The sequence below is a fragment of the Tamandua tetradactyla genome, chromosome 23, assembly GCF_023851605.1.
Source record: "Tamandua tetradactyla isolate mTamTet1 chromosome 23, mTamTet1.pri, whole genome shotgun sequence".
Lineage (NCBI taxonomy): Eukaryota > Metazoa > Chordata > Mammalia > Pilosa > Myrmecophagidae > Tamandua > Tamandua tetradactyla.
The window spans coordinates 10,588,902-10,611,463 of record NC_135349.1 but is presented as its reverse complement, the minus strand read 5'-3'; the positions used below and the strand labels follow the sequence as shown (position 1 = coordinate 10,611,463).

The 22,562-nt window shown below is 55.9% G+C and overlaps 3 protein-coding genes across 17 annotated transcripts in view; 1 reads left to right on the top strand and 2 right to left on the bottom strand.

Moving 5' to 3' along the window:
- The window catches only part of POR (cytochrome p450 oxidoreductase), a 66,108-nt gene extending 60,767 nt beyond the window's left edge, over positions 1-5,341 (top strand). For all 6 annotated transcript variants that reach the window (XM_077140902.1, XM_077140904.1, XM_077140905.1 and 3 more), the window contains exons 8-16: positions 282-380; positions 1,388-1,504; positions 1,600-1,718; positions 3,232-3,413; positions 3,587-3,736; positions 4,014-4,284; positions 4,362-4,507; positions 4,659-4,744; positions 4,842-5,341. In XM_077140902.1, coding sequence (XP_076997017.1) covers positions 282-380; positions 1,388-1,504; positions 1,600-1,718; positions 3,232-3,413; positions 3,587-3,736; positions 4,014-4,284; positions 4,362-4,507; positions 4,659-4,744; positions 4,842-4,986 — 1,315 coding nt within the window. In that variant the 3' untranslated portion in view covers positions 4,987-5,341. The remainder of the gene's footprint in view (positions 1-281; positions 381-1,387; positions 1,505-1,599; positions 1,719-3,231; positions 3,414-3,586; positions 3,737-4,013; positions 4,285-4,361; positions 4,508-4,658; positions 4,745-4,841) is intronic.
- Positions 5,342-5,522: 181 nt separating this feature from the next.
- On the bottom strand, positions 5,523-11,662 carry TMEM120A (transmembrane protein 120A). Its single transcript, XM_077140908.1, has 12 exons — positions 11,463-11,662; positions 9,761-9,879; positions 9,441-9,557; positions 7,303-7,362; positions 7,069-7,164; positions 6,896-6,985; positions 6,638-6,703; positions 6,484-6,545; positions 6,294-6,386; positions 6,089-6,153; positions 5,928-5,996; positions 5,523-5,846 (listed from the first exon to the last, which is right to left on the bottom strand). Exons 1-12 carry the CDS (start codon positions 11,541-11,543, stop codon positions 5,733-5,735), a joined length of 1,032 nt encoding a protein of 343 aa, XP_076997023.1. The 5' UTR covers positions 11,544-11,662; the 3' UTR covers positions 5,523-5,732.
- A 504-nt stretch (positions 11,663-12,166) lies between these two features.
- Positions 12,167-22,562, bottom strand: part of STYXL1 (serine/threonine/tyrosine interacting like 1) — an 89,064-nt gene continuing 78,668 nt past the window's right edge. For all 10 annotated transcript variants that reach the window (XM_077140897.1, XM_077140894.1, XM_077140893.1 and 7 more), the window contains 2 exons: positions 21,451-21,563; positions 12,167-13,136 (listed from right to left, as the gene is read on the bottom strand). In XM_077140897.1, the coding sequence (XP_076997012.1) occupies positions 13,005-13,136; positions 21,451-21,563 (245 nt within the window). In that variant the 3' untranslated portion in view covers positions 12,167-13,004. The remainder of the gene's footprint in view (positions 13,137-21,450; positions 21,564-22,562) is intronic.

Below are 22,562 nucleotides of genomic sequence, written 5' to 3'. Positions count from 1 at the left end.
GGGCTTTGCTTACCTTCTCCCAGGCTCATCTTGAAGCCCACTTCCCAGCCTGGAGCCCCAGGCCCACCCATCCCCCAGCTGTTTTCCCGGCCCTAGCTGCAGGCAACTTGGTGCCAGCCCCTCCCTGCTCTCTCTCCCCACCCCCTCTCCTCACACATCTGCCTCCTGTCCCACCTGGATCCCTCAGCCCCCCAGGCAGACTCCCTCCTGTCTCGGCACGGATCCCTCAGCCGCCTGGTCCCCACCCAGTGCCCAGCCTCACCCTCGCTCTCCCCTCCCAGCATTCGCCAGTATGAGCTTGTGCTCCACACGGATATCGACGTGGCCAAAGTCTACACGGGCGAGATGGGCCGCCTGAAGAGCTATGAAAACCAGAAGCCGTGAGTAGAGGGAGCGTCCCAGGCAGCTGAGGATGGCAAGCAGCTGGCAGTCCCCTATGTACCTCACAGGGCCTCCCACCCAGACCCCACGGTGTGGGGCGTCCTCCCCTCTTCCCTTGTCCAGGAGTTGGCAGAGTCGGGGCGCACCCCCATTTTCATCTCCACTACCCAGAGGAGGCTGTGAGGCCCACAGGAGCTCATTACCCAAGAGAATAGGAAGTCAACCCATGCCCAGGCCCGCGGGACCCCAGCCTGAGCCCAGGTGGTCTCCAGTCCAGGGCACGGCCTTTGAGACACCAACCCTTGGCTCAGTTTGTATCTAATTTGCTTTGCCATTTTGCTTTGTAAATATCCCTGGGCAGGGGGTGCACACTTACCAGCCCCTGGACAAAGACACAGCAACCTAGGCTCTGGGTCTAGGTTGGTCTTTGGCCAAAGAATTCATTTCCTTAAAATCTACCTCAGTGTTTGTTCCCCTCATGGACCCGTCTTGCTCCCCCTGGGGGTGGCCCAGACACCGGCCAGTCCAGGACAGCCCTTCTTGGGCCACCAGGATCCAAACCAGCAGCCCTGCCTGAATCAGGCCTGCTAAGGCCTTGCGGGAACAAGACTCCCCAACATTTCAGTGACTCTACAGAGTGAAAGTTTCTTTCTTTTCCTTGGGTTCAGGGACCCAGGCACCTTCTGCCCCGTGCCTCCATCTTTTGGGGCCTGCTCCCCGGCCACTCAGCCCACCAGTGGGGAGAGTGGGGAGGATCGCACAGGTTTTCTAGGGGCCAGCCTCAGTTTCCATATCTGTAAGTGGGGACTCTGCCTATTTGGCAGGGTTGTTGAGAGCCCTTTACATAATTGACAAATTTTCCTCATGGGCCTTGGAAGCCCTGGGGGCCCCAGGCCAACTCCCAGGTTTCCTGGATTTTGACTTCAAAAGGGTCCCTTGTGGATGGGGAGAGTCAGATCAGATCCAAGACCTAGCCAGTCACTGAGCTTCTCTCCCCGCCACCCAGCCCCTTTGATGCCAAGAACCCGTTCCTGGCTGAAGTCACCACCAACCGGAAGCTGAACCAGGGCACCGAGCGGCACCTCATGCACCTGGAGTTAGACATCTCAGATTCCAAAATCAGGTACCGTCCGCCCCCCGCCCCCACGCTTCCTGACGCAGGAGAGAGGCAGCCTTCTGTTCCACCTGCTGAGCCTTGCTGTGCCTCGCTCTTCCCAGGTATGAGTCTGGGGACCATGTGGCTGTGTACCCAGCCAATGACTCTGCCCTCGTCAGCCAACTCGGGAAGATCCTGGGTGCTGACCTGGACACCATCATGTCCCTGAAAAATCTCGACGGTGAGTCCCAGAATCAAAGCCACCCTCCCCTCCCCTGCCTAGGCCCAAGGTACCCAGGAGGAACAGGTACCCTTAGGTGGCGAGCCCCCAAACAGAGCTGCTGCTTTGGCCTGGAGCCCTGGAGCCTGGGAGGCCCCTGCACCCAAGACTCCAGTCAGGGGTTCTGGAGCAAACTCAGATGGGAGGCAAAAGAGGCTAGAGGGTCTGGCCTTTCCCTTGGGGGATCCCCTCACCCCCTCCCTGCCCCGTCGTTCAGGGAGGGAGGCGTTTCATCAAAGACTGACTGATGCCCCGAGACAGAGCCAGGCCTGGTTCCTCCAAAGCAGCCAGGGAGGCTGCCCCTCAGCCTCCATTTCCTACAGGGAAAGCGGGGACAGAGAGACCAGAGCCCAATTTCCAGCCCAGTTCCCCTAGGGACGGACTGCTGTGGGTCCTGGCTGGTCTTCTGCTTTCAGGGCCTCCAGTTTCTCCCTTGTGGAATGCAGGGATTGGATTCAGCACCCCTAACAGTCCTTGCCCGGTCTACTCAAGGATGCTTAGAAGGCCAAGAAACACTGAAACACATACCAGCTTTGCCCATGGCCTGCAGGGCTGAGCAGCCTAAGCCACTTGCTGTGATCCCCAAACACACCTCATTATCCACTGACCTGGGGCCCAGCTTTAGCACCCAGCACCCATAGGGCACCTGGCTCTGGTCCAGTTCCACCCACACCTGCCCCTGTTCACCCTTGTCCTTAGTGGCCTTGGCTGTTCCTTCTCAGCGAGCAGTTCCAGAATCAGTCTTTGAAAGGAAGAAATAGTACAAAATGGGCTGGTTCATATCAAAAACTGCCAGGCCAGCAACCAAAGCCCAGTGGGCGCAGGTGTGCGGGCATGTGCATGTGGGTCTGTCCTGCTCTGCTCGGGGCATGTCCTTTGTGCCATCAGAGGCAGGACCTTGCTGAGGGGCTGTGGTGCTCGGTCGAACCCCACCCCTACCCCCGAAGAATCTGCAAGCTGCTCAGAGAGAGGTCAGCAGAGGCCCAGACACACACACACACACACACACAGATGCGTGTGGCTTTACACATTCACACACCCTCAGTGCAAGTTCCTGCAAGGCCAGAGTGCTGATGTCTGGGCCTGGCCCAGGAGGGCTCGGAGCTGCTGTGCACACAAGGAGGTGCAGTTTGCAAAGACCCCTCAAGCTACACATGTATGACAAGTACATTTTTGATGTTACACATCAACGAAAAGATTACAGTCCTCCAAAAAGTAGACCCAAACACTGAGCCCTGTCCTGGCCGAGACCCTCCCCAGGGTCCTCGACGGTCCTCCCAGCAGTCCTGCAATAGTTCCTCCAAGCACAGGGACAAAGAAGCTCAGGGAGTTGCTTTGCCCAGGGCCAAGGAAACAGCTGCTGCCCCCACTGGCTGAGGCCACCTGCTTCCTGGAGAGCAGGCCTGAGGCTTGGACGCCCTCCCCTTCCTGGGTGGTAGCCCCTCCCTCTGAGCCCTGCCTTCTCCACCTGCAGAGGAGTCCAACAAGAAGCACCCATTCCCCTGCCCCACCTCCTACCGCACGGCACTCACCTACTACTTGGACATCACCAACCCACCCCGCACCAACGTGCTCTACGAGCTGGCCCAGTACGCCTCGGACCCCACCGAGCAGGAGCACCTGCGCAAGATGGCCTCGTCCTCGGGCGAGGGCAAGGTAGGCCTCCGCTCCCATCCCACCCCCAGGAGGCCGCTGCCTGTTCAGCACCCAGAGGCACCACCTCAGCCCTGTGCTGCAGCTCCAGGCAACATCCCGAGGCCACCCCTGGGCCCTTCTTTAGCCTCCTCCCCCCGGGCCTCACCTGATGTGTTCTGGGCCTCTTTCCCCAGGAGCTGTACCTGAGCTGGGTGGTGGAGGCTCGGAGGCACATCCTGGCCATCCTGCAGGACTATCCGTCCCTGCGGCCCCCCATAGACCACTTGTGCGAGCTGCTACCTCGGCTCCAGGCCCGCTATTACTCCATCGCCTCGTCCTCCAAGGTGGGAGTGCTGGGCAGCTCTGCGCTGTCAGCCCTGTATCGCTGGGCCCGGGGCTTCGGCAGGGCTGGCCTGCAGTAAGATGCTAACTTCTCTGCAGCCCAGAGCTGAGAGTCAGCCTGGGAAGCTGCTCGGAGGGGACCTTTGAGCAGGTGTCGGCACCACAAGGAGGGTGCCCACTCTGCTTGGGGCAGCAGGCTGGGCTGCACGGGAGGGGGAAGCAGCTGCTGCCAGATCAGAAAGGGGCCCGGCTGCTTTGCTTACTGCTGCCCCCCATCAGGTGCACCCCAACTCCGTGCACATCTGCGCGGTGGCCGTGGAGTATGAGACCAAGTCCGGTCGCATCAACAAGGGCGTGGCCACCACCTGGCTGCGGGCCAAGGAGCCGGCGGGGGAGAACGGCCGTCGGGCCCTGGTGCCCATGTTCGTGCGGAAGTCCCAGTTCCGCCTGCCCTTCAAGGCCACCACGCCCGTGATCATGGTGGGCCCCGGCACTGGGGTGGCCCCCTTCATAGGCTTCATCCAGGAACGGGCCTGGCTGCAGCAGCAAGGTGAGCACCGCGCTGGGCAGGTGGGGGCGATGGCCGGGGCGCAGGGACCCGCACTCACCCGGCCGCCGCTGCCTCAGGCAAGGAAGTGGGGGAGACGCTGCTGTACTACGGCTGCCGCCGGTCGGACGAGGACTACCTGTACCGCGAGGAGCTGGCCCAGTTCCACAAGGACGGCGCCCTCTCGCAGCTCAACGTGGCCTTCTCCCGGGAGCAGCCCCACAAGGTGGGGCCCAGCCTGTGCCCCCGGAACCTCGGCGGCGGGGCGGGGCCTGGCGGGCAGGGGCGGGGCCTGGCGGGCAGGGGCGGGGCCTGGCGGGCAGGGGCGGGGCCTCGGCGACTAGACCCTCCCTCACGGGCGCTCCCGTCCCCCGCAGGTTTACGTGCAGCATTTACTGAAGAGAGACAGGGAGCACCTGTGGAAACTGATCCATGAGGGAGGGGCCCACATCTACGTGTGTGGGTGAGTGGGGGCGAGTGAGAGGGGCGGGAGCCAGGCCCGGCCTCCTCGTGGGGGGCCCCTTCCCCAGCCCACAGTGCCACCTTCTCCCTGCCCCCAGGGATGCCCGGAACATGGCGAGGGACGTGCAGAACACCTTCTGCGACATAGTGGCTGAGCTGGGGGCCATGGAGCACGGACAGGCCGTGGACTACATCAAGAAGCTGATGACCAAGGGCCGCTACTCCCTGGACGTGTGGAGCTAGGAGCTGCCAGCCCCCTGCCTCTACCCTACAAACTTGCTGCCCCTAAATCACCTTCCTCACTTCCTTCCACTGGGCCCCGTGGGCTTCAGCCTGGCCTTGCCTGGGGAGGCAGCCCAGGTAAGATTCCCCCAGGCAGATGTGCCCTCCTCAGCACCCCACACCAGGCCACCTCCACCTTCCCCAGGCAGTGCAGTGCAACCCAGAGTGCAAGGTCCAGGGCCACCGGGCCTGGACTCTGTGGACGTCTCAGGCCATCCTGGCTGTGACCAGGCGATCTGGCCCCTCCACATGATTTTCAATGAGTGTAAATAATTTTAAATAACTTCCGGCCCTTGGAATAAAATTGTTTTCTGTATTTGCCTGAGATTATTTGGCCAGCCCTGGGACCGCCTCCTGGATCAGCCTAGCTCAGATCAGAGCAACCAACAGTGCAGGTTTCTGTGGCCCTCGGGGGAGCCCATGGCACCTGTACTGTCTGTGGGGGGCACAGGACAAGGCCCTGCTCGGTCTCAGGAGAACACACAGCTCAAGCCACCTGGGTACCTCTCTCCTTTATTGAGGCCCCTGGGCCCAGGTTCCCTGCGAGGGCTGGCCCAGTCTTCTCCTCCACCATCACTTCAGGGCCCACAGAGCCCACAACACCCAGGGGAGAGCAGAAGAGGGGAGCCTCCCACCCCCTCCAACCACTCATGTCATTTAAAGAAGCCCCTCAGGGCTGGGAGTTGCTGTGGGGAGACGTCCTGGTCTCATTCCTTCTTGCTCCCATGCCACTGACTGTGGAACTTCTGGTGCACAACCCGCAGGGTGGTGAAGAAATTGCCGAGGAAGAGGAGAAGGAAAGGGAGGCCGCACATAAGCACCTGGGGGAGGAGAGGGGAGTCAGGGTTAGGGCTGGGGCCGGGGCCAGGGCCTCCCGGCTGCCCCTCAGACCACCAGCTCACCTGCCACTCCTTACACTCGGGGTCCCGGGCCAGGCTAAACAGCGTCAGCGCGTTGAAGAGTTGCCAGAACTGGGAGGGAGAGACGGAGGGAGGGTGAGCTTTACCCAAAGCCAGAGCAGGGGATGGACAGACAGAGGGCTGGGGACACGAGGACGACTTACATGTCCGAAGAAAAGAAAGGGCAGCAGGAAGGTGAGGCCACGCCACATCCAGGACTGGAAGCCCTCTGTGGGGGGGGGTGGGGGGGTGGCACGGATGACTGGGGCTGGGGTGGAGGCGGGCACCCGGACGCAGGTGGGGAGGGAGGTGCCTGCCTTCCCAGAGCCCCTGGCAGGGTTCAGGGTGGGGGCGCCAAGCGCGACTCACCCACGGTGAGGTCCATGGTGTGCCTCTCCCCCAGGGCCCGCAGGCGGTACAGGCAGCCGCTCTGGTAGTAGTACTGGAGGAACTGCACAAAGCCTGGGGGACCGGGGAGCGTTAGGGACGGGCGGGGATGGGCACCCTTGCCCTGCCCCTACCTGTAGGCGAGCCCAGAAGGGGCCTCAGAGGCACTTACTCTGGTATATGGAGAAGGACAGGAACTGGTTCCGGAACTTCTGGTACATGAGGCCGTCGGGCCTGCGGGAGAAAGCGGAACGAGGCGTGGGCAGCTTGGGGAGGCGTCTCCTGCTGCGTCCTGGCCCCCGCCAGCCGAGGCCCAGGCCACTCACCAGGTCAGCATCACGCCCGACAAGAACGTGGACACATAGTGATGGAAGACCCACCAGCCTTTGATCCTGGATCAGGAGGCCACGTCACTCCCGTCCCCTCGGCCCTGGGGCGGGCAGAGGGGCCAGAGGGGGAAGAAGGCAGTACCCCAACCCAGCTCCTGCCTCCCAGAGGACCCTGCTTCCCAGAGGTGCTCCAGCACCCCGCGGCCCCACCCCACAGGGAGCAGGTGAGGGGCAGACTCTGCTGCCCACGCTCACCGCGAGCCGTTGCTGATGAGGATGTTCTCCCGGATGGTCAACGTGCAGTAGTACCAGACCAGCAGGAAGTTGAAGGTGGCGTCTGTCACCCTGGGGAGGGGGGGACCGAGGGTTGGTGCCACAGCGAGACCGGAGGGGCCCTGGTCCAGCCCGGCAGCAGGCTGGCCGCCCACCTGGAGTTGAGGAGGAAGCGGCAGGTGAAGGAGATGAGGATGAGGATGATGGTGAGGTAGAGCTTGAACTTCTCATACTCGTCTTTGTAGGCAAACCTGGGGGCAGGTGGGGAGGCTGAGGCCCCGAGGAGGGGCCAGCTCCCCATGCCCAGGCGGAGCCCCAGGGGCAGCTAGGGCAGTGGGTTAAGGACCCGGGAGGGGTGGGGAGGGTGAGAACCGCCCGCGACAAATTACTTAGCCTGCTTGCTCAGGAGCGTCACGTTGACATTGCCCAGCACCAGGCTCAGGTACAACCTAGGGGGGAGGGAGGCCATGTGAGGGGAGGCCAGATTCGACAGAGAAGCCCCCAGTGTGCTGGCCAGGCCCTGGGTCACCACCCTCAGCCTCCCCTCCCTCACCCTTGACCTTGGCCCACGGTTCCCCCTGACCCTGGTGGACACTCCGTACCAACTCCCCAGGAAAGCCTGACACCCTGCCTTTCTCCCTGCCGACTCCCTGAATCCTGACCCAGGGAAAATCAACCTCCCCTCCCCCTCTGCATCTTGCCCAAAGCTTCCCCACCTCAGGGCCTTTCCCAAAGCCTGGCTGTCCCACTCACTGGAAGTTGCTCCTGCATTGCCCCTGCAGGCCCGGGCATGAACTCATCTGGGTGCCCTATAGCTCCTGGCCCCTCCACTCCAGGAGCCTTCAGCCCCATGTCCACTCCTGCAGGCCACGCCCACAGCCAGACCCGGACCTCATCCCATCCCAGCCACTCCTCCAAGCTCTGATGCCCACCGCCCGGCCTCGCAGCCCACTTCTCCCACTACGTGGACCCTTCCCCCTCACAGACCCTTTCCCTCCAGATCCTGGTCTCCATTCCCAGGCCTGTGGGGCTCCCAAGCTCTCTTTCACTCCAGCTCTTGTCCTGCCAAATCGCTTCATGTCCAGGCCCCTTGCATCACCCCCTCTCCACCCTACCAGCTAAGCTGGCCTTGTCCTCCTCTGCCAGACAAATCCCAAGAGGTGAGAAAAAGATCAGTCCCTTATTAAGCAGTTGCATTTATCACCCAGCACCCAGGCACCTGCTCACACTCAAGTCACCGGATGCTGAGGCTCAGAAGGGTTAGGGTGCTTGCCCAAGGCTGCACAGAGATCATGGAGCAGGGCTGGGATGCAAACCCAGACCAGGGAGGGGCCAAAGCCTGAGCCCCCCACCCTCCCATCCCCTCTAACCGCTGCCCAGCCTATAATCCCCACTGCTGGCCCAGCAGGCTGCCTCGCATCCCCACCCCAGCCCATTTCCTTCAAGCCTTCAGATCTGTTTCATCCTCTCCGCACACGGCCTAGCCACTGACCTCTCCCTCCACCTGCCTCCCCAGCCCTCAGCCTTGCCTCTGCACCACCTCCCACCCCCTACAGAAGTGCCCATGCCCAGTCCTGCCCCTTTGCTTCAAAAACCCTCTTTCCGTCTCTCCTGGGGGCTCCCATCTCCCCAGGAGGTTCTGGCCTCTCCAGGAGTTTCCTACCCTCACCCACTGCCCTCTCCTCTGGGCAGGCAGATATGCTCAAGTCTTTCCCAGCTCAAAACAAAGTACCAAGAGCCGCCCTTTGACACTCATGCCCCTCCAGTTCCAGTTTCCTTTCGGTCCCCAGCCAAGCTTCCGAAAGGAGCTGCCTAAACATGGCCATCGCCAACCACCCCCATTCCTCCCCAGTATCAACTCCCATCAGCACCACTCCACAGAGGCTTCTCTCCAAGACCACCCCTAACAGCCAGGAAATATTTCCCCTTCCTTGTCACATTTAGCTTTCTGGGCCTACTGACTGGAGGGTGTGACGGCTCCTGCCTCTTGCCTTTGGGGACATGTCCTCTGCTAATGTTTGCTCAGCCATTCATTCTCCTTGGTGAGGGCAGCAGAGCTTTCTACATGCACATCTGAACTCATCACTCCCTCCAACTACTGGGCCAAACATGAGCTCTGCAACCTGGCTCCCCTCAGTCTCAATGCCTACCATGGGCTCTGGGCACTTGGAACTCTTTATGCCCTTCCTCCCTGCCTTGGCAAGGAACCTGTGTTCCCTTCCTTCCTGTGTGTGCCTAACTAACTCCTCTTTATCCTCCAGGGCTCAGCTCAGGCATCACCTGCCCCCAGAAGCTTTCTCCAGCCTCCCAGGCTGGGTGAGGTGCCCCTCTCTGTGCCGCCGCCATGGCCAGTGCTTTCCCCGCAAGGTACCCACATGTCAACTGTCGCTGTCACTCAGGCTTTCCCCAAGGTCAGGCATGTGCCTGACTGCTCAGCCCAGAGTGGGTCTAGGGAACATGTGTTGACTGTCTGGCTTCAGGCCTTTCTCCCAGGACTGAACTGAGCTGGGGTGAGAGGGAGGCTCACCCATTCTTCTTGGGTAAATAGGCCTCCATGTCAAAGAAGAGGCCCTGGCGCTCTTTGATCTGGTTCTCAAGCTCCTGCACGGCCTCCTCAGCTCCTGATTGGAGGGAGTGTCTGCATCTGCAGGTAGGGGCCACAGGGCCACAGGGGTCAGAGCGGGGTCGGGGGTGGAGGCTCAGCTCTACTGCCCTTGTGGGCCACACCTGCTAGACAGAAGGGCAAACGAGGCCCAGAGAAGCAAGAAGCCAGGCCCAGGGCCCTCTGGGGTCAGCATCAGCTCTCCCACCCACCAGCCTGAGGGAGGGGAAGAGGGGGGTCCTAACTTCTTCAGGAGGAGGGACAATTCCTGGAGCCGTTTCTTCTGCCGAGTGATGGAGCTGGTACAATTGTTCTGCAGCTTGGTCAGCTCCTCCAGCTTCAGGCGGTACCGCCGGTGGGTCTCCTAGGCAGCAGGACAGGGAAAGGCTCAAGCTGATCGGGGGCCTCTGAGCGAGCGATGCTGGGCAGGGGATTGGGGGGTCACGAGCTCCCCAGGTTCCTTAGGAGAGTGTTAGCAGGAAAGAAAGCAGAACCTGATGTGGCTGCTCAGGGACCTCTCCCCAAGGCAGGCAGAGAGTTGGGGGTTCTTCCTGCAAGCCAGGGCACCCACAGCACCCCTCCCAGAGCAACAGGCTAGAGTCCTAGAGGTTTTCTTCATCTCAGCATACCTACTAGTTGTTCCCACCGCTCGCTGGGGTTTGCCTGTCCCACCTGGGGTCTGGATTCTGGACCCAGAGGTTCACCTCTTGGGCAAAGCAGGCTGCCTGAAGCCACCTATTGGCCTCTCAGGCCCTCCCACCAGTCCAGCCTGCGGGCTTAGAGAGAGTGGGGCTTATCCAAGATGCCCTCTGCTCAGGCACTCCCAACGTATTCCTCCCAGGTTAAAGGTCATCAGGCTTCAGCCCCTGCGGGCAATAGGCCAGTCCCCCCCCATCACCTTTGGCCTGAAGCTTCCCAGAACACTGCACTGGGTGAGTCAGTGGGCAGGCCCTGAGAAGGAGTAACCCGGAGACTGGACAAGGGGAAATGTGAGGACAGCCAGGCACGGGTTGAGGGCCATTCTGGGAGCCTAGGTCCCTGAGGACTGGAAGGAAGCACTAATGGTAGCAGGCTTGGCAAGGCCAGGGGGGCAGACAGGCTTCAATGCAGGCAGGAAGGAACTAGCCCTGGAGGGACAAAGGTCTAACCAAGTCACCAGCTGGGCTTGCTTCTCAGGCCCTGGAGGGGTCACCAATGCCCATTCAGGCCTTGAATCTACTTCCCCTTGCACCTCACCATCCTGCTTCGCTCCACCCCCAGCCATACCCAGCTACTGTCTGGACAAGGCCAGCCACAAGCACTTTCCTGGCCTCCCCATGGAACAGCCCCAATCGCCTATCGGAGCCAGAGCCAGAGGATTCCCCCACGGCTCCCCCAGGTCTCAGACGCTGTTCCCGGCGGGCCCAGAAGGTCCCTGCCTGCTCTGGGCCCGCCCACTTCTCCCCACACTCTCTTTGCTGCAGCCACATGGGCCTGCCAAGCCCCCTCTCCCCTTCCAAAGGCCTCGGGGAGTGCTGGTCCCTAGGCCTGGCAGGGCCCCGCCCCCCATTCATGCCGGGGCAAGCCACCGAAAGGCCACCGCCAGGGCCGAGCCGGCCGCTCCCGGGCAGCTCCTTCGCAGCCCTGAGGCCAAAGCTGTCCGAGGGCGCGGACAGCGGCTTCCGCCCGCGCCAGGTCTGCTGTGGCCGACGCAGGTCGGCCCGGCGCGGTGGGGTCCTGCCCGACCCGCCCGGATCGCGGCGGCCGCGCGGGCGAAAGGTGCCGCCGCCGGACACTCCCTGAGGCCGTCAGGAGGGTCCCGCGGCGGACCCGGGGCCCCCGCCCTCGGGAGCGACGCCAAGGTCCCCGACCCCTGACCCCGAGCTCCTGAACCGCAGCTGTTCGACCTTTGACCCGGAGCCAGAGAGAGGAGGCTCGCGGTCAGTGGGCGCCCGCGGCAGCGCTCACCTGGATGCCCTGGAAGTCCTGCTGCAGATCTTCCCAGTCCCGCAGGCAGTCGCCCAGCGGGCCCGGGGGCGGGGAACTCATGGCTGCGTGGCCGCGGGCCCGAGGAGCTGAAAGTAGAGGACGGAGCCGCAACCCCGGCCGTCCGAGGCGCCTCCGCCTCCGCCACCTCAGCCACCGCCCCCGTCCGCTTCCGGGCTCGCCCCGCGGCGGCCACCAATGGGAAGAAGAACTGGGGCCCCGAGGGCGCTGGCCCCGCCTCCCGCCTGCGCCAATCCGGAGCGGGGGCGGGGCAGGGGCGGAGCCGGAGCGGGGGCGGGGCGCGGCGGGGCCACTTGCCACCCCAGCTGCTCGGCTGGCGGCCAGGGCGGGCGCCACGGCTGCTCCTCGCAGGACTCCGTGCGCTGCGGGTTCCCGGCGCGTCCTGTTAGAAGGTGAGCAAGGTGCAGGGAGCGAAGAGCTGCCGCAAACCCTTCCTCTGCAGGAGGGGATTCCTGGCCTCTTCTCTCGCTTGTGTCTTCATGCACCAGGCCCACCACCTCGTTCACACAGCCATCAGGCTTCCCTTCAGTCCCTGACTAAAGTCTTAGTATCTGGAAAGCGCTTCCCCCGCTGGTGAAACCCCACCCCTCCTTGGAGGCTTGGTCTTCTGTTGGGGGAACCTCCTCCCCCACCCCCGGCCCCCTACCCCTCTGTAGAGAGAGCCCTAGGAAGGTCAATGGTGGTCATCTCTAGGTCCCCAGCCGCACCTTGGTGGCAGGAAAAGTTTGCTCAGTGAACTTCATGGATGGACCTCCTAAATTCTCCACCATTCCCTGTGCATGTGCCCTCGCCTGGCCCCCTGGCAGCTCTGTGGATGCTGCTGGTGCTGGGGAAGTGCTTTAGGAAAACAACTCCCTGTAAGTCCTGAGGAATTTCTTGGAACCTGGGAATGGGGATGAGAGGGGTGGGAATCTCTTAGCAAACACAGCGAGGCAGAAGTGTAGGGAGCAGGCGTATCATGTGATCTGTATCATGTGATCGAAGTGTGGGCAGTGGGGAGCACTGGAGTGCACTGGGGTTCACTGGGGCTAGGAATGAGGATGTGCCTTGAGCCAGGAGCCTCTCAGGGAGCTCTGGAGTGAGGGTCTGGGACAAGGCTGGGGTTGGGTCTCCACCCATGGCTGGGCATTGTGACACCCTCCTAGTGAGGGCTTCTGTGGTCCAACATAAAGCAGGGGAGCCCCCTGGAGTTCCCCCCAACCAGGTCTCTGAAGGGTCCACATCATGGGGTAGGGGAAGTATGGGCAGCTGCTCCAAATACCAGATGTTCCTCCAGCGGTAGACTTGGGGGGTTAGGGTGTGGTCCAGGATGCCCAGGGAGGAGAGTTCCCAGGGAGCCTGAGCAGAATGCAGCTGCTTTGTGGGGTGAGTGAAGAATCCAGAAAGACACAGTCATCAAGCAACAAAAGCCTTCTCCTTCCAGACCAATCTAATTACATCCCTTGGCCCACTACCCACAAAAAGCCCCTGGGGTGAAGTTTCTTCACTGGACCTTGGAGAAGATCAGTAGAGTGGATTCGAGACGTCTGTGACGACGTCTCCAAGGAGAATCTTCTCCCAAAGCAGCAGCTGGCGTACAAAGCCCTGATTCGGACGCATGTTGTTTTTGCACCGCTTGAGGTATGCCCAGGACCTCTGTGAACAAAGGCAGAGAAAGGAGGCATCAAGAGGGTCTGAGGCCCTTCCACCCAGATCTAGAAGGACAGGGAGCCCTTACCTAGGGGACCAACAACAGGATCTAAGGGCTAGACACAAAAACAGCAGCAGCCTGAAGTTAATCCTGTGGAGCAAAGACTCCTGGGAGCTAGCTCTGCTTTGCACAAGCCACTCTGCACCTTTCCTTCTGAATATGGGGATAGAAGTCATTGAGGATTGAGGTGATCTACTCAAAACCCCTGTGGAGGTAAAGCATTATGGCTAGGCCTGGAGCACATTGTCAGTGGATGGATTCATGGAAAGAGGAAGAGAATTGTGGGGAAATTCTCTGAAGAAGGTAGAATTGAAGAGTACCTGTTTTCAGGCACCCATCCAAAACTGCATGAAGGATTCTTATATAAAAGAAGGGGGCCGGTTGGTCTCCATCTGGACCAAGGACAGAGGAAAAAGGAAAAGCAAAAGTGGCTCCAGGGGGCGAGATGTACAGTAGTAATGAAGCAGGATAAAATAGGACAATTGCAAGTCCCTGGTTTCCTGTTCAGCCTTGAGTTAACAGGCAACTGCAATCCCTTATTTCTTATCTAGCTCCAAAGGAACCAATGCAAACTGCAAACTTCTGCTGCAAACTTCCTGAGACAAAAATTTCCTAAAACCCCAAAACCTCTCCAAACCATAAAATCTTGTAAAATCCTGGGCCCAAAGCAAATGCTTAGTTATGATAGGAAGCATAGGATTATAAAGACCATCTGCCCAAAGACAAATTTTAGGATGTGACAACAATCCTGTCTCATAGGATTGCTAGCTATCTCATCCTTAAACAAAGAAGACACCTGGTGCCCAAAAGCCACCGTGGGAACCTGCATGAAGAAGACACCTGGTGCTGAAAGGTTACTATGGAAACCTGCTACCAAAAAATCTTCCTATAAAGCAAGCTAAACCCAACCCACTCAGTGTGGGTTAACCTCTTTAATGTGTACTCTGTCCCATTCTCTTTAATAAACTTTACTACTTATTCCTACTGGCCCTCTTGTTTGTCTAAATTCTTTTAGCAGCAAGACTAACGAACCTGGATTGAGGCTAAGCTGGCACCATTACCAGCTGTTCACCGGTCACAATAAGACTAAGTACTGGCTGGGTCAGCGTGTGTGCCCTCCCCATCCATACACACTGTTTCCAGCTCACAAACAGTAACAGAGTGAGCACCTGAATCAAGAAAAAAGACACTTATTTGAATAGTGAATAAAAAAGTATTTGCAAAGTCCCCTTCAGGGAATGGTGAGAAAGGGGGAAAATTCAAACTCCCCAAGTTGAGTTCTTAATATTCTCACAAGCAGTGTGGACAACCAAAGCTATAGGCTGAGCCCCCAATCTTGGGGGTTGTTCATATGAAACTTAACCCCTTAAAGGATAGGTCAAGCCTACTTAAAATTAGATCTAAGAGTCACCCCCAAGAGAACCTCTTTCGTTGCTCAGATGTGGCCTCTCTCTCTCTCCACCCAACACAACAAGCAAATTCACCACCCTTCCCCTGTCTACGTGGGACATGACTCCCAGGAATGTGGACCTTCCTGGCAACATGGGACAGAAATCCTAGAATGAGCTGAGATTCAGCATCAAGGGATTGAGAAAAACCTTCTGGACTAAAAGGGGAAAGAGTGAAATGAGGCAAAATAAAGTGTCAATGGCTGAGAGATTCCAAACAGAGTTGAGAGGTTATCCTGGAGGTTACTCTTATGCATTAAATAGATATCACCTTGTTAGTCAAAATGTAATGAAGAGGTGGAGGGAACTGCCTGAAAATGTAGAGCTGTGTTCCAGTAGCCATGTTTCTTGAAGATGATTGTATAATGATATAGCTTTCACAATGTGACTGTGTGACTGTGAAAACCTTGTGTCTGATTTATCTACCTTATCAACAGATGAGTAAACATATGGAATAAAAATAAATAATAGGGGGAACAAATGTTAAAATGAATTTAGATTGAAATGCTAATGATCAATGAAAGGGAGGGGTAAGGGGTATGGTAGGTATGAATTTTTTTCTGTTTTCTTTTTATTTCTTTTTCTGAATAGATGCAAATGTTCCAAGAAATGATCGTGATGATGAATATGCAACTATGTGATGATATTGTGAATTACTGATTATATATGTAGAACGGAATGATGAAAAGTTAAGAATGTTTGCGTTTGTTTGGTGTTTTCTGGTATTTTAAAAGCAATTTAAAAATTAATTAAAAAAAAAAAAGACACTTAAAAGCAGTAGGATCTTAAAGGCACCCTGGCTGGCCACTCCCTCCTCCTCCCAGTATGGATCCCTGGTCCATATCCAGAGGGAGCAGAGAAGCCCTCGTGCACATGTTGGAACATGTGTGTCTGGCCTAATCTGTCTGGTGATGGCCCGAGAGTCTGGTTATCTCAGGATGTGCCTTGCCTGTAGAAGGCAGCTCATGGAACTCTCCTGTAGAAGGTTGTGGGAGAGCAGTCAAGTCATGCTGCCTTGAGCAGGGGATTGCTGGCCATAGGACAGACAGTGCAGTACCTGAGACAGTTGGGAAGTAATGTAAACTGGAGAATCCCTAGGGCTATGTGTGCAGCCCAGGACAAAAGACATAGGTAGGGAGGCTGCTACACTTTGGCCTGGAGCTATTCTCCCAACTCACTGTATGTATAAGCCCTGAAGGAAAACACTCACACAGGGTCAATCTGCAAAGACTGGGAAAAGTATTTTGTTTTGTTTTTTTTCCCTTTTGTTTTGTTGTTAGCTCCTGGCATTCCAGTAAAGCTATCATAACACTAGCTGGACACAAGCTTAAGGAGCAGAAGCCTCAGAGTCTAACTGCCAGCAATACCACACCAAAATATCAAAATGTCCAGCCTTCAACAAAAGATCAGAAAACATGTGAAGAAACAGAAAGCAATGATACAGACTAGGAGATTAAAGCAATAGAAACCATCAGTGAGTTGAAGTGGAAGTGGGATATACCAGAAAAGACTTTTTTAAAAAGTTCTAAATATGCTCAAAGAGCCAAAGGAAAACGGACAAAAAACTAATGGAAATCAGGAAAATGATAGATGCATTCAAAGAGATTATCAATAGAGATTGAAACTATGAAAAGTAACCAAACAGAGCCAAAGACCACAGTGACAGAAATTAAAAATTCCCTTGAGAGGTTCAAGAGGAGACCAGAACTGGCAGAAGAATCAGTGAAAAGACAACTGAAATCATCCAATCTGAGGAAAAGAAAGAGGAAAGAATGAAGAGGAGTGAGCAGAGCCTGGGGAACCTGTGGGACACCCTCAAGTAGACCAATATACACATCATGGGAGCCCCAAAAGGAAAATAAGAGAGCAGAGAAAATATTCAAAGAAATAATGACTGAAAACTTCCCCAAATTTGATGAAAGAGATGAATATACTCATCAAAGATGTTCAACAAAATCCAAATGGGATAAACCCAATTAGAGCCACACTGTTCCATGTCATAATAAAATTATCAAATGCCAAAGATAAAAAGAATTCTGAAAGCCACAAGAAAGATGAAAAATCCAGCATCATTTTCTTGATAAAAATACCAAGGGTAATTTTGGTATTAAGGGTAATTCAGTGGTAGAATTCTCGCCTGCCATGCGGAGGCCCGGGTTCTATTCCCAGCCCATGCACTTCCCAAAAAACAAAGAAACCAGTAAAAACAAACAGTTCAACAAATGGTGCTGTGATAACGGGATACTCACATGGAAAAAGAAATGTGACCCCGCCATACAGCACACACACACACAAAAACAACTCAATGTCACTAAGGCAGAAGGAAGCTTCTTCAACATGATAAAGGGCATATATGAAAAACCCACAACTAACATCACTCCATGGTGGGAGACTGAAAATTTCCCCTCTCAGATCTGGACTGAGACAAGAATGCCCACAGTCACTAATGTTATTCAACATTGTGCTAGAAGTTTTAGCTAGAGCAGTTAGGCAAGAAAAAGAAATGAAGGGCATCCAAACTAGAAAGGAAGAAGTAAAACTTTCTGTATTTGCAGATGACATGCTCCTATATAAAGTCCCAAAAAATCTACAACAAAGTTTCTAGAGCTCTTAAACAAGTTCAGCAAAGTGGCAGATATGAGATCAACATGCAAGAATCAGTAACGATTACTCTAGCAATGAGCAGTCTGAGGCAGAAATCAAGAAAAAAACTCCATTTACAATAGCAACTAAAAGAATCAGATATCGAGGAATAAGTTTAACCAAGGATGTAAAGGCCTTGTATACAGAAAACTACAAGACATTGTTAAAAGAAATCAAAGAAGACCTAAATAAATGGAAGGGCATGCTGTATTCATAGATTGGAATGTCAATTCTATTCCAAAGTAATTTGCAGATTCAATATAATCCAAATCAGAATTCCACCAGCCTGAGTCCCCAATCTTGAGGTTTGTTCATATGAAACTTAACCCCACAAAGGAGAGGTCAAGCCTACTTAAAATTAGACCTAAGAGTCAACCCCAAGAAAACCTCTTTTGTTACTCAGATGTGGCCTCTCTCTCTCCAGCCAACACAACAAGCAATCTCACTGCCCTCCCCCTTTCTATGTGGGACATGACTCCCAGGAGTGTGGACCTTTGTCCTATCTGCAGAGAGGCCCTGTTGCTGGGCACTCTGCCCAGGGATACCATCACGGTAACTTGGCCACAAGAGCTGTGCAGCCCATGGAGCTAAAAGGCAGGCAGGGTGCTGTTGTGACCCAGCTGGTCCTGGAATGAGCTGAGACTCAGCACCAAGGGACTGAGAAAACCTTCTCGACTAAAAGGGGGAAGAGCAAAATGAGGCAAAATAAAGTGTGAATGGCTGAGAGATTCCAAACAGAGTTGAGAGGTTATCTTGGAGGTTACTCTTACTCATTAAATAGATATCACCTTGTTAGTCCAAAATGTAATGGAGAGGCTGGAGGGAACTGCCTGAAAATGTAGAGCTGTGTTTCAGTAGCCATGTTTCTTGAAGATGATTGTATAATGATACAGCTTTCACAATGTGACTGTGTGACTGTGAAAACCTTGTGTCTGATGCTCCTTTTATCTACCTTATCAACAGATGAGTAAAACATATGGAATAAAAATAAATAATAGGGGGAACAAATGTTAAAATGAATTTAGATTGAAATTCTGGTGATCAGTGAGGGGAGGGGTGGGGGGTATGGTATATATGAATTTTTTTCTGTTTTCTTTTTATTTCTTTTTCTGAATAGATGCAAATATTCCAAGAAATGATCATGATGATGAATATGCAACTATGTGATGATATTGTGAATTACTGAGTGTATATGTAGAACAGAATGATCAAAAGTTAAGAATGTTTGCGTTTGTTTGCTATATATTTTTTAAAAAGAAAGATAGAAAAAATTCTACCAGCCTCCTTTGTGGAAATGGAAAAGTCAATCATCAGATTTATTTGGAAGGGTAAGGGGCCCTGTCTAACCAAAGACAACTTGAAAAAGAATCAAGTGTGAAGGACTCACACTTCCTGACTTCAAAACATACTACAAAACTATAGTGGTTAAAACAGCTGGTACTGGCATAAAGATGGATATATTCATTGGAATCAAACTGAAAGTACAGAAATAGACCCTCGCATCTGTGGCCAATTGATACTTGACAAGGCTGCCAAGTCGACTCTACTGGGATAGAATAGTCTTTTCAACAAATAGTGCTGGGAGAACTGGGTATTCACATACAAGGTGGATCCCTAACTCAAGGCTTGTTACACTCAGACTCTCAGCTGGGCCAGGGGCCTTGAGTCCCAGCTTGGCCTTTATATCAATGTGCCCTCTGGTGATAAAAGGCCTTGTTATTACTACAGAGATAGCAGTAGTGCCACCAGGCCATGGAGAGTGTCTTCAAACAGCCCGCACATAGTGTGCAGTCCGCCGCCATTAGCTCTGATGGTAGCTATGGTATGGACAATTATTACAGGTACTTTTTTCTCTGCAAAGTGACTCCCAGCAGTTTCAAGGCTCTGGAATAGATTTCTTAATGGCTTTCTGGCTCTGAGATCCCACAACCTTGGGAGTAAGATTCTTCGTTTCTGTATCAAGGCTTTGAAAGCACAGGTCAGGGATAATGGGTGACTCTGGGTGCTGGAAGGACCCAGAGTTTTCCAGCTTTTCCCCAACTTGCTCCTTGAGTCTTCCCCCTCCTTGGGGAGGATGGGGCAGAGAGCAGGGCAACAACTCAGCCAGACTGGGGCCACAACCCTGCCCCCCTCCCCAGGAAGTTGCACTGGATCTGTAAGTGGCCCACGCCCTTCCTTGCCTGTCCATTGGTATTAGATGAGATGACAATAGCGGGTGGGGCATGGCTGCCCAGTGCACCGAGGCGGGGAGCCCAACCCCACGTCCACACAGACAGTGCCTTTCTGGCTCACAGCTGAGTCAGGCCAAGCTGTGTCAGTGGTCCGGGTACCGCGTGGGGGCAAGAAAAGCTAACCGCACACCCCACCCAGGACTCAGCCCAGAAAGGACCAGCTGGGTCACAGCAGCACCCTGCCTGCCTTTTAGCTCCATGGGCTGCACAGCTCTTGTGGCCAAGTTACCGTGGTGGTATCCCTGGGCAGAGTGCCCAGCAACAGGGCCTCTCTGCAGATAGGACAAAGCATGGCGCTCCAGAAAGGGAGCACCAGGGTTCCTTCTGAAAGCAGAATCACGTGGAGCTCGGGAGCCAGAGACCCTGTCCACCTGCGGACCAGGACAGCCCAAATCCTGAGTAAGGTGAGCTGTGCAGCTCCCTGCAGGGATCAGTAAAGGTCAGGGTACCTGTGGGGGGTGGAGGGGAGCCAGGGGCCCTCTTCACTATTGCTCTCCTTTTCCAGATGCCTCTGGCAAGTCACCTGTGACCTCTGCTCTTGGTGGTCAGAGAGAGGATGCAGTTTGCTTGTAAGGCTTAGGGAATTGGCCAGCACCTGCTTCAGACAGGTGCTTCGTCACTACATGTCGGAGTTGGGAGGGGTGTGCAGGTGCCAGTGCCCACCCCTCTGAGGACAGAGGAAGCCAATGACACAGCAGGGCACGGACTTGGCAAAGACCATCCAGTAAGACCCAGGCCGGTCACTGGACTCGTCCTGCAGAGGCGCTCGCAGCCCAGCTGGGGAAGGAGCTTCTGCAGCCCCACCTCCTCCTCCACGTACCAACTTGCCAGGGCTGTGAAGAGGTCCCTTCAAGGACAGCGCTGGTCCTGGGGAGGAGGCTGGAGGGACATCTCTTCAGGACTCTCAAGATTTATCAACATCATCCCTGCCCCCAGGACCCACCAAAACACTCAAGCAGGCAGTGACCCCAGCACAAGGGCCCCAGAAAATTCCCTTGGATGGTGTGTGAGAACAGGGATTCAGGCCTCGCATCTTCCAATTCAGTGCCCTCCAACCCTCCACCCACGACTCCATGCAAGCGACTTCAGCCCCAGAGGGCACCGGCCAGTCAGCTCTGGCCTTAGTCACTCTTTTTCCTCTCCCTTCCCCAAAAGCAAAAGTGGGGCCTTGCCAGGTTCTACCCATACCCTCTAACACCATGAACAAGCTGTGGATGAGACAAGGCTCCCATCCCGTCAAAATGTCCCGTCACCTCCTCATGCAGCAGGGGGGACGGCACCACACAGGGAGTCAGGGGCCTGCCGTGGTCTGCGGCCAGTGCCCTGCTTCGGCCCCTCCCCGGGCCCTGTTCTCGTGATGTTTTGAACAGATTGTTGGATTTAATGAAATATCATTACTAAAGATCTTGATAACATATAAAAACACCACCATGTGGAAAAACATAAACATCAATGACTTAGTCAAAATATCACAAGAGATTCTGAATGTGAAAAGGTTTTTGGAGTAGCTTAAGTAAATTATTTTGTTTAAATTTTCCTTAAAAAAATATAAAGATTGTTGGAGTGGGTGCCCGCAGAGAGCCCACCAGTGCTGTACCTGTGGGACTCCAAGCAGCAGCCAGATGTCAGCCCCCTTGGAGAAGCCTGAACAAGGGCTGGTGGACAGACTGACAGCAGCAAGGGACACATGGGTGGGACTGCTGGCTGCAGCCTTACCAGCCTGAGGATCTGCCCTGTGTGCCCAGCTCTGCCCAGCTCCTGACCCAGCAGGCCAGGGCAGGTCACAGCCTCAGGCCCTACCTGGACACTGGGACAAGCCCTCGGGCGTGGCAGGCAGGTAAAGGCCTAGATCTGGAGGTGCCCTCCTCAAAGCCTCCCCCCAGGCAATGCCACTGCCCTGTTCCTCCCGGTCCCCTGGGGGTGGCAGCACAATGTACCTTCAAGGTCTGCTCATTCCGGTGCATGAGGTAGGCCAGGAGGGCGGCACAGCTGCGACTGATACCCAGCTTGGAAAAGACCAGGACGGCAGAGCCAAGCTCCAGGTGGAGGTCTGCGGAAGGAAGGCAGGCAGGTGGGCCAAGCGTGGCACTTTCCCCATGGCCCAGGCTCGCCTGGAAGCCAAGCCTCTGGGAGCCCAGAGCGAGTTGGGAACCGGCACGCCGTGACCTGGGTGTGTCGTGGGACAGCGCTGGGATACCGTTACAGCACTTGGTGAATTGGGTCATCATACCTAGCTGGCAGGTGGAGAGAGTCACGTGGTTGGGCAGAGGCTCTAGCCCTGTAGCTCTGCCACCAGCTGACATCCCAGGACCGTCCCTGGAGTGGGAGGATGAGAGGATCGCCTCCCCCCGCCAAGGGTTCCTGAACACATCCAGAGGTAGTGTGGCAGGTGGAAAGAGCACCGCCCTGCGGCCAGGTGGCCTAGGTGTGAGGCCCAGCCCTGCCACCTACCTGTGGGAGTCGGGCAAGTTAGACGAAGGCCCAGCCTCCTCGTGTGTGGAGTGGGATCACAGCCACTTCCCTGCCTCTCCACAGCGGGCACGTCAACACCCCAAAGACTGTGAGGCTCACCCAGGGAGGTGTGGGAAAGAAACCCAAGATGGCATCCTCAAGCTGCTCCAGTAATCCCAAGAACTGATGGTAAACCTACCCAGCACAAAACCGCAGACCAGCCCTGGTCTCCTGTCTCATTGAATGGGGAAGGAAACTGAGGCACAGAGCCATTAAGGGCTGGCCCAGACCTGCACAGAGAGGGGAACCTCTTATGCCATGGGGCTCTGCCACCTCATGGTGGGACATGTGAGAAGTCTCAGACTCAGATCCTTTCAAGCTTCAAGCAGTCAAAAGATAGTTGCGACCTCCTGGGCAAATGAGGCCATGAGACCCTGGGCATGGGGGCCCAAACGCCATTGTCCAGGCCTTCTGCAGTGCTTGGGCTGGGGGACGCGTTGGGGCCAAGCAGACAGTGATGGGGTGGGGCCTCTGATCCGACTTGGCCTTGCTCTCTCCAAGGATCTTGCTGTCCCTTGGCAGTTCAGAGCCTCCGGAA